The 11269-nt window shown below is 37.3% G+C and overlaps 1 protein-coding gene across 2 annotated transcripts; it reads left to right on the forward strand.

Moving 5' to 3' along the window:
• The first annotated feature begins 320 nt into the window (after positions 1 to 320).
• On the forward strand, positions 321 to 11269 carry LOC127427644 (uncharacterized). 2 transcript variants are annotated; one of them, XM_051675338.1, is made up of 6 exons: positions 389 to 445; positions 2719 to 2841; positions 3677 to 3824; positions 6047 to 6168; positions 6441 to 6648; positions 8381 to 11269. In XM_051675338.1, exons 2-6 carry the CDS (start codon positions 2797 to 2799, stop codon positions 8464 to 8466), a joined length of 609 nt encoding a protein of 202 aa, XP_051531298.1. In that variant the 5' UTR covers positions 389 to 445; positions 2719 to 2796; the 3' UTR covers positions 8467 to 11269. The 2 variants fall into 2 exon arrangements, with proteins under 2 accessions (XP_051531307.1, XP_051531298.1); XM_051675347.1 differs by lacking the exon at positions 2719 to 2841 and having other exon boundaries at positions 321 to 445.

Raw genomic sequence — 11269 nt, forward strand, 5'->3', positions numbered from 1 at the left:
TAAAGCCTTAATGGTGAATGACATTAGTCAATTCCACGTGCTCCTTTTTGTTTTACCACAATATGAAAGCAGCATTAAGTTGATTTTGGACTTTATTAATATAAAAATACATCTACTTAAAAAATTCTGCCTGTATGAGGTACCGTTTTGTCCAATCTGGCCGTCATAATAAAACGAGTGCATTCAGGTACAGTATGCTAAAAATATATGCAATTTCATCAAAGACAAGACACAACTGAAAACTAGGTTGTCAAAGTTTACTGTCCTCTCGCCGAACATTCCCCTTACTCCTACGCCCCTGAGTTAAACTAAATGTGTTACGCGGCGTCACAGTGGCGTGGGATGCATTTTAATAGCAGTGCTGCTGTGGAGATACTCTTTCGGTCAGGCACTCGGTGCAGAACTTTGAGGACGGGAAAAGAAATCGCTCTGAACACCAGCTGAGGTATATGCATGCATATGTTTATATCTTGATAGATTACAATTTGTTATAATTATTTATAGATCTCACTCTTAAAATGTGCTGGATAATTGAAACGAGATTGTGTAAAACAATTTTTTTTAATAAATTATAGACAGACTATCTGAAAAAGTTCCCTTCACGTCCCAGCTAACAAAAAAGGTCCTCAGGACGTTCAAGGGGACGTTCACAGGACGTCCGTTCGGGACGTTTAGGGGACGTTCTGAGGACCTTTTTATGATAGCTGGGTTGGTTTAATTTTTCCTTTGTCTGAGTTGCAAGGTGTCATGTCTGATAATAAAAGGGAACACATGGGCGAATGGATTTTGCAAGTGTTATTGAAATGTCAGATGAGGGACGATATAGGGACGGTCGCAAACTTGGGACGAAAATTGGACTTGTAGCGAACGTTCGGAATGTCCTCGGATGCCCAGCGAACGTTACAAAGCGGACCAAATGCGGACCTAAGTGGACGTTCCCTGTTTGCTGGGGTATAAGCTAACGGTTGTGCATTGATATTGTGCATGGTTTGCAATGCATGCAATATCTATTCTAATCGCATTATAATTGGAGTGAGCAAACAACCTGTTTTGGGAATCATTTGGGCGTTCCGAGTGTTTAACTCAAACAAATGAGCTGAGCTGACACGACACGGAGAGTGCCTATGATGCGCAAAATGCTGTTTAGTTAGGGGTCGTTCACACCGAACTTGTTTTAGTTCCATCCGCACTGTTTACTAATTGTTTTATACGTAAACGTGCATTTGGCCGGGCGTATTTGATGACTGTTTTTTTTTTTTTTTTTTTTTTTTTTTTTTTTTTCAGGGTCTCGTCAAGTTTAAAAGAACTTCAAGGCGTCACGAGACACTTGCTCGAGCATTTTAGCACACGTACGCATTCGGTGTGAACGGACCCTTAGGCAGCTTACTAAATGGTTAATTCCTGGGATTATAATATTAATATTTCAGTCCCCCAGAAAGTGGTGGTTTACTTAAATGAACTATTGAAAGCTTTTTTCAAGATGTTGATATGTCCATTATAATGAATTAAAATAATCTTTCTCATAAAAGAATGCCTTCTTTCTATCTTATACCAAGCGTTTGTCACTTCACTGAATTTGAACCTAGAAAAAAATAAAAAAATAAAATGTGCACTGTCACATTGTCATAAAAGGCACTGTAGGTGATTTTTTTTTTCCTTCATGGAAAGGTATGCAAAATATTTACCTATTGCCTGAAAGACATTTATAAAATTAGTGTCCTGAGATATCTCTGTGACAGCATTAGACTCTGTTAACGGCAAACAATAATGTGTCTGTGGGTCTCTGATGCTTTCTGCTTGTCAAACATTTTACGCATTCTCATATATACGCATATATTGTACTTGCAGCGAATTATTGAGGCTTAATGCCAATTTTATGCCATGTTGTTAAAAAATGTCGTCAGTTGTGGGCGCTATTTTGCTGCTGTTGTTTTTAACAGCCGCTTCTGCTCGTGGTCTAATAAAGCTAACGTGGTATCTTTGGAAGGCGGGGTTTTGGAAAGCTTGTGAAAATTCTAGAATGGCTAAAATCGCTTACAGCACCATTAATGTAAGCATTTATTTGTGTTCCTTTGCTGAGAAAGATGTTTTACCAAAATAAATAAATAAATAAATAAATAAATACTACTCTGTCACACACCACCCTGTCACATTTCTTCACTGCCAACCTGTGATGGGGTTGAGTTATTCACTACATTTAGGAATATTGTAACAAAGTTATGTAATAATCAATATATTATACATTACAAATTCTATTTAGTTACTTAAATGAAACATTGTGTTAAAAATATATGGGTGCAGACAAGAGTGATAATAAAACTGGATAATTAAAATGGGAACACAATTTAAAAAATCAAAGTATTGTTTGCTGAGCACAGCCCGATATGTTAAGGGCTAGCACAAAAAAGTTGGGGTTTTAGTTAAAAATCGGAATTTAAAGCATTTTTAACAAACATAATGAGACCACAGACACACAGTTTGCCTATTTGTAGCTTCATCACTTCGAAATGAGAAAACTGTCATATATACAGTGTTGGGGAGTAACAAAATACATGTAACGGGATTACGTATTTCAAATACAAAAGATAAGTAACTGTATTCCAGTACAGTTACAATTTAAATAATTGGTAATTAGAATACAGTTACATTCAAAAAGTATTTTGATTACTGAAGAGATTACTTTGCATTTTATTGTCATTTGTTTCATTTAATATTTAGTCCTTTCAGATGGAAAACATTTATACATATAAATGATGCGATCCAAAGTGTATTTGAACAGCGGTGAAACAATTTCTTATGATGTGTTACATTCATACGAGCAGACAGACAAGTAAGTATGAAGTAAGTTTGGAGCAGAAGAAATAGAAATAAACCTTGTGTAAATTGTCAACTTTACGCTAAGCTAAAATGCTATTTCTAGCCATTTTACATGCATGTGTTACCCGGCACGATCATATTGTTTTATCAAGAAAATTTACATTAGATCATAATTTCTTTTTTTCTAGTAAGACCTTTGATATTAGGGCAAAAATCGTATTTTTGATAATATATTTTTTTATTGTTTTCCTGTAAAAATATCTAAAAAATCTTAAAACAAAATCAGTTGGATTTATCTTGTTTTAGAAACAACACTGCATAAGATATTTAGGCTTTTCAGATAATGAAAAAATCTACCAGTGCTGAAGATGTAATCCAAAGTATTTAGTATACGTTACTGATCTTCTGTAATCTGTAGTGGAATACATTTCAAAAGTAACCCTCCCAACCCTGCATACATGTTAGATTTGTAGTCATTAAATTGGTATGAGGGACACATGAGCAGTAAGCAGATGTTTATTTTATTAAAAAAAATTGTGTAGAATCATTTTCAAACCACTTCCACTGTGCCCGCGACGGGGTTGAGAACAAAAGGTGTCCAAAATTTTCTTCATTTTTTTTTAAATAAAAAAAGGGCTTTGATGCCTGAGGTGGGAAATATGATTTGTTAGAGGTTTAATTTGTGCCTAATGTTGTAGATTATTCAGACAATTAATCAAATGTAGTTAGGAAAGAAATTCCAAGTTTAAATATTACCGATTCCCAGTAATGACCCAAATTCAGCTGTTGTTGGAATCTTGTGTTTTGTTACACTCTTTCCATGGACCTCATATTGATCAGCCTTCTTTGATATTCCAAGGCCTCCAAAATGAAATACAAAATTAGACCAGCACGGTTGCAAACCAGTCACGGAAAGTATGTGTGCGTTCAACGCAAGCGCACAACAGCAACTCATCAGATGATCGAGGATTATTGTCAGGTCAACGACTGTGGAAACACTGGTAAAGGTACGAACCTGTGCTGTTAAATGCCTCAAATGACTCATTGCTTAAAGGGATAGTTCACCCAAACATGAATATTCTCTCATCATTTACTCATCCTCATGCCATCCCAGATGTGAATGACTTTCTTTCTTCTGCTGAAAGAAAACAAAGATTTTTAGAAAAAAGTCCTCACAATACAAGTGAATGGTGACCAGAATTTTGAAGGTTGAAAAAGCACATAAAGGCAGCGAAAGAATAATCCATATGTCTCCAGTGGTTAAATCCATATCTTCAGAAGCATATAATAGGTGTGGGTAAGAAACAGATAAGTATTTAAGTCCTTTTTTAAGATCAATCTCCGCTTTCACATTCTTCTTCTTTTGTTTTTAGCAAATCACATTCTTGTGCATATCACCACTTACTGGGCATGGAGGACAATTTATAGTAAAAAAAGGACTTATTTGATCTGTTTCTCACCCACACCTATTATATCGCTTCTGAAGACGTATGTATTTAACCATTGTCGTATGGATTAATATTTTGCTGCCTCTATGTGTTTTTTGGACCTTCAAAATTTTAATACCCATTCACTTGCATTGTGAGGACTTACAGAACTATTTTTCTCAAAATTTTAATTAGTGTTCTGCAGAAGAAAGAAAGCGATACACATATGTGTTGGCATGAGTGTGAGTAAATTATTAGAGAATTTTCATTTTTGGGGTGAACTATCCCTTTAAGAACTGTAGGCTACTGGGGACCTCCTTAATAGACCTTAAATGATTTACTAGTGACGACTGTTTGAGTTCTTTTTATGGCAGCCTGTCAACATTTGGGCAACACTTAACTTTATCAAGAACTTGAAACATACATTGTTTTTCTTAAAGGTGCAATGTGTAACAATTTTCATGTAATATTCGCCTTTTTTTTGCCAATATGTGAACGGCTTGTAACACAACTTAAAAAATGAGCCCTTCCCGGACTTCCTAGGTTGCCTATTAAAGCCTGTAGACTGATTTTCATGCGAAGGGAGCGGGTCGCTTTTGCCGGGAAAATCCAAAGGATGTGACGTTTATGCGTGCTCCCGAGAGCCTTGCCTCAGTAATAGCTTCTCTTCCGCCATTCAACAGTGACAACAAACTTTAACACTAGGTAACATTATCTTAGAGATGGAATCCAGCAAACGGCCAGCTCCCAGCACAACACTGACTCCTACACAAACTCAGAGTAAGCCAAAAGAAAAAAAAAATATCTACTGAATCCCGTCTGGCTAAGCGGGAACGTGATCGTGGTCGAGCGAAAACTAGAGTGAACATCGGCAGGGCATTTGATTCCTGGAGGGACCTTCGTTCGGTTTTGGGGATCAAAACCGACCCTGAATTGGCGTTCTTCTTATTGGACAGATAAGCTTACATAACTGCAAAGCATGTGAAATATAGTGCCATAAGGATTGATCTGCGTAATTTTAGCTGCTAATGCTGACGAATTGCAAGCTACCTTGCTTCATAACTTTCAAATAATTTCAACGATCTTCTCTTTATACTAAAAGTCAGGTATACAGGATAAATTTAAGCAAATATGCTGGTTTCTTATTCGTAGTACAACATATGACAAACAAAACATACAACAGTGCAACATAACTGCAGTGCAACAGTAAACTGTCTGGTATAGTTTGGTAGTATGTAGCTGTATGTGTGTATCAGTATACTATGTTAGCTGATAAGTAGTTTTAGTATGGTCTCAAAGTTTGTAGTAAAACAATCATAACTGTGTAATTTTAATTATGCTACCTCATCTGTCAGCATGATGCAGGTGGATCACGTTCAGTCTCTTTGTACGTTACGTCATTGTTTTGGATGCTCGCTCGCATCCCTATGGAGTGTGTGCATGAGCACAAGCAACAGGTAGCTGGCTGCAGTTCACTTAACGGCCACAGGTATCATTAATAACAAGGGTTTCTGAATCTTACATACTGCACCTTTAAGTCAGCAATGTGCACTCAAATATGAACATTTATGAAAATACATTCATCAAAGTTGAATGCAAAAAAGGGTTAAGTACTGTAGATATGGATGAAGAAGAAAACTTTTAGGAACCTTCCCTAATTTTAGCATTCAAGTAATGTAAAACTTGCTAATGTTATCAAAGTTATGATAAAGTGTTACCTATTGCAAATGTTTCCATAACAACTTCCTATAATACTGTTTACAGTTTAACCTAATACGATTATTCTTTTCTTCTTTGCTTAGTCACTGTGTATGAGGAGAAAGAGGATACCCACAAAATGGCTTTCTGCTTTGAGGTGGAAAAAAAGTCCATTTTCCCCATTATTAAAACAGACTCTGGTAGTAGGGGTGAAATCGGCTTTAAGGTAATGTTATTTTCTAACTTGGATGAGCTTAGACTTACAGTATGCAGCCTCTAAAGGTGTATTTAGGGCAAAATGGCTTTCATGACAAATTCGTCTAACATTTGGAACCTCAAAAATGCAATTCTTAGCTCCCTTTAGAACATTTGGATATTGCTAGAAATTAAGTTGGTGTCAGATAGTCTCTTGCACATTTCTAATCTCTGATTTTAAGAAGTTATTTACAAGGGTGTTTTGCTATATTGCTCAATTCAGTATCTGCTTGCTATATACAGGTATTGACAGGAAAAAAGAAGTTTACTTTTGACAAAACCTTCTTGTTTCAATGGGGTGAAGAGGAGGGGGACTGGAAGAGCTTAAAGTCAATAGCTGAACCCAGCACGTACCTGTGCGTTAAAAAGGGCAAAGTGATGACCAGCTCACAACGCTTGCCACATTTTAGAATGGACAAATTAGAAAATGAGGAACCAAAAAAGCTAAGAGGTAATTTTACTCTTTATTTAGGAAGAATATTGTGTTTAATAGCTTTTTTTTTTTTTGCTGCATAGTTTGGCTTTTGTGGCTAATACACTGATGAACCAAAACATTATGACCACCTGCCTAATATGCTGTTGGTCCTCTGCATGCCGCCAAAACAGCGCCGACCCACCGAGGCTTAGTCTCTACAAGACCCTTGAAGGTGTCCTGTGGTATCTGGCACCAAAACATTAACAGCAGATCCTTCAAGTCCTGTAAGTTGCGAGGTGGAGCCACCGTGGATCAGACTTATTGGTCCAGCACATCCCACAGATGCTCAATCGGATTGAGATCTGGGGAATTTGAGGCTAGGGCAACACCTTGAGTTCTTCATTATGTTCCTCAAACCATTCCCGAGCAATGTGTGCAGTGTGGCAGGGCATATTATCCTGTTGAAAGAGGCCACTGCCATCAGGGAATACCATTGCAATGAAGGTGTGTACCTGGTCTGCAACGATGTTTAGGTAGGTGGCACGTGTCAAATTTACATCCACATGAATGGCTGGACCCAATGTTTCCCAGCAGAACATTGCCCAGAGCATCATACTGCCTCCACCGGCTTGTCATCCTCCCACAGTGCATCCTGGTACCATCACTGCCCCAGGTAAACAGCACACACGTATTCGGCCGTCCACGTGTTTTAAAAGAAAACGGGACTCATCGGACCAGGTGACCTTCTTCCACTGCTCCAAAATCCAGTTCAGATGCTCATGTGCCCCTTGTAGGCGCTTTCGATGGTGGACAGGGGTCATCATGGGCACTCTGACCGGTCTGTGGCTACGCAGCCCTATACGCAGCAGATTTGTGTAATGTGTTGTGACACATTCCTCCAGTAACCATCATTAAAATTTTCTGTGAATTGTGCCACAGTAGACCTTCTTTCGGTTCGGACCAGACGGGATAGTTTTCATTGCCCTCGTGCATTGATGAGCCTGGGGCACCCAGCAACCTGTCACCAGTTTGTGGTTTGTCCCTCCTCGGACCACTGTCGGTAGGTACTCACCACTACTGACCAGGAGCACTCCTCAAGCCTTGCCGTTTCAGAGATGCTCTGGCCCGGTCTTCTGATCTTAACAATTTGGCCCTTGTCAAAGTAGCTCAGGTCTTTAATCCAGCCCATTTCTCCTGCTGTCAACACATTGACTACGAGAACTGATTGTTTGCTTACCGTCTAATCTACCCAGACCTTGACATGTGGCCTTGTTGGGAGATTATCTAAATTATTTGCTTCATCTGTGAGCGATCATAATGTTTTGGCTCATCGGTGTATACACGTTTGTTTTTAAGCTGAAATTGTGTGTGTGTGTTTTTAATTAATGTTCTGTGGTAGATCACTCCAGAAACAAGCAAAGCTTTGATTGTTTTTTAGAGCGCTCATTCCTTAAATAATCTACTGACTTTTACGATGAACAGCGCTATTGTTCCCCATTATAAAATCTGCATTGCAAAACAATCTATTCCAATACAGAGCCATGGTATAAACCACTGACAAGATACAGTAGTTGATATTCAATATGTGCTATAAATATACATTTATAGAGCAACAATAGTGGGCAGTAATGTAGAATAGTCATAGAATCTCCCTAATTGCATGTACTTGATATTGTTTATTTAACAAGTTCATTTCATCTGCTGTACTCAACATTTATGCTGAATGAATGAAGAATGACTAAATAAAGAGACTCTTACTGTGTTTCAGGCAAACCACGAAGACTGTACAAATGCTTTGCAGTTAAGGGAGAGCTGAAAACTTTTCGCAACTTTTCATCAACAAAAGGGTCCTAATCCATTTGTATCAGCTACACTGTCTTTTTCTTTGAGGGAACCAGGATGTTGAGAAGTTCAAGTGAAAATGGAGCATTTTCTTTTTAAGGCATGCAATTTTATCCCGTTCTGCCCCAGTTTTCCTTTTTGTCATAATCTACTAATTATTACTGAAATAGAGTTATTAAATCTAAAATTAGGCCAAATGATGCATTATCTATTGTGTCCAGGAGACCAAACTATTAAGTGTTCACTCAAGTAATAAACAAAATACATTACCGGTCAAAAGTTTTTAAACACTTACTCATTCTTTGTTATAATTTTTTTTCCACATTTTAGAATAATAGTAAAGTCATCAAAACTATGGAATAACATAAATGGAACTATGGGAATTATGTTGTGACTAAACAAAATCCAAAACTGTGTTGTATTTTATCATCTTCAAAGTAGTCACCCTTTGCCTAGAATTTGCAGACATGTACTCGACATTTTCTCAACCAACTTCTTGAGGTATCACCCTGGGATGATTTTTAAACAGTATTGAAGGAGTTCCCATCTATGTTGGGCACTTATTGGCTGCTTTTCTTTATTATTTGGTCCAAGTCATCAATTAAAAAAAATAATAATAAATTAATTACATTTTAGTTTTGTAATTAAATAAATTAATATGTTGGCACAATTATATTTTTGTCTACAAAACTAATTTCAAACAGTTAAGCGTACACCTTCAGATCAACAGTTTTTTAAGATCATGAGAAACATTTCAGTCAAGTGTTTCAAACGTTTTGACCAGTAGTGTATATAGGGTTCAATGGGGCTAAAGGCACACCTTAAGGAAAAATGGCTTTTTTCTGGTTACAAAGTATATCGAGGTATAAAAAAAAAAAATAAAAAAAAAAAAATACATTAATCTTATTGAATATCAGGGTATTCTGGGTAGCTCAGTGAGTAAAGACGCTGACTGCCACCCCTGGAGTTGCAAGTTCAAATCCAGGGCATGCTGAGTGACTCCAGCCAGGTCTCCTAAGCAACCAAATTGACCCAGTTGCTAGGGAGGGTAGAGTCACATGGGGTAACCTCCTCGTGGTCGCTATAATGTGGTTCGCTCTCGGTGGGGCGCGTGGTGAGTTATGCATGGATGCGTGGAGAATAGCATGAAGCCTCCACATGCGCTATGTCTCCACGGTAACGTGCACAACAAGCCATGTGATAAAATGCGTGGAATGCCTCAGATGCAGAGGCAACTACGCCACCACGAGGACTTAGAGCGCATTGGGAATTGGGCATTCCAAATTGGGGAGTAAAAGGGGAGAAAAAAAAGTTTTTTGTTTTTTTAAAGTGGCGAGGGGGCCTTTTACCCCACTCTTGGGGTAATAGGCCCCCAGGGGGTTTATAGTGATATCGTGTAGATATAGGGGAGATAGTTATAGGGCAAAACTTGTCAAATAATGCTAATACTTTTGAGACAACAAGATGCTTTTTACAGTAACAAATTAAGATAATGCTTATTTAAAATATTTCAGAAAAGGGTGCGCCATTTTCCGCTAATGTGAGTCACATTTGGCATTTCATAACATCTTAAGTATACTATAAACCAATTAATCTCCATTGTGATTGGATCATTCAATGTGAGTCCACTTTGAATGTTCTTCATTTCCCCATTTAAGAAAAACAATGTGTTATATTGGGGCCTTTAGCCACTGCAACAGGAGGCTTTTTACCCCAAATACTTTCCTTTTACTTATTGGACAGTTATTACACAACTTTTGATTTAATCACCTTGAACAAAACTGAAAACGACAAATAAGTATTTTTTCACAAAATACTCTTTTTTTTTTTTTTTAATAAACAAGCTTGCAAATTTGCCAGGATTATACAGGACCTTGATTTGTTCGAAAATTTATAAAAAGAAGACCCCTTTGTTTTGTTTTTTACATTTTAAATTGTAAATATGCCTTGCTTTACTATTTATTCATTTGCACTCATATTGCATTCCAATATAAATGTATATTTCTATTGGGTTTAATAAAAAAATTAAAAATTAAAAAAACAATAGAGTATTGAAAGGCACCCTCGATTAACCAGTTAGAACTCAGTCAAGGGTTACTTCTGGTGGCGAGGGAGTGGAGATGCAGGCTCAGATGTCGCATTGGGAAGAATTGCAAAGAATAAAAACACTTTTGAAACAGAAAAACAAAAAGAAAAGGTTAGAGTGGGCAAAGAAACTGGAAAAGAGTGTTATGGATCTTAACCCCATTGAGCTTTTGTGGGATCAGCTAGACTGTAAGGTGTGTGAGAAGTGCCCGACAAGACACATCTATGGCAAGTGCTACAGGAAGTGTGGGGTGAAATGTCACCTGAGTATCTGGACAAACTGACAGCTAGAATGCCAATGATCTGCAAAGCTGTCTATACATTGTGACCTGCTGAATGCAACTTTGGTGAATAAAAGTACCAATTTCTTTCCATCAGAGCAAAATCTGTACATTATTCCAAACTATTGGCCTCCAGTGTATCTACTGATGTTTTCCTTTTTTAAGTATAGGGATAGTACGTTCAAATATGAAAATGCTGTTATCATTTTCTCACCCTCTTGTTCTTACTTACCCGTATGAATTTAGTATCTTTGTGCAGGTGAAACATGTAAGCAAATATGATGCAAAAAATATTGAATGACTTAAAAAATTTGCATTTATTCAGATTTTATGTGTTCAAGTGTAGGCAGAGAATACTGTGCTGGATAGAATAAACATTATGGTGTTCAGCTGACATTGTAATCTACTAATGCACTATCAGATTTCCTAATAAACAAATTCTGTAGCAA

Source organism: Myxocyprinus asiaticus, chromosome 3, assembly GCF_019703515.2.
Source record: "Myxocyprinus asiaticus isolate MX2 ecotype Aquarium Trade chromosome 3, UBuf_Myxa_2, whole genome shotgun sequence".
NCBI classification, from domain to species: Eukaryota; Metazoa; Chordata; class Actinopteri; order Cypriniformes; family Catostomidae; genus Myxocyprinus; species Myxocyprinus asiaticus.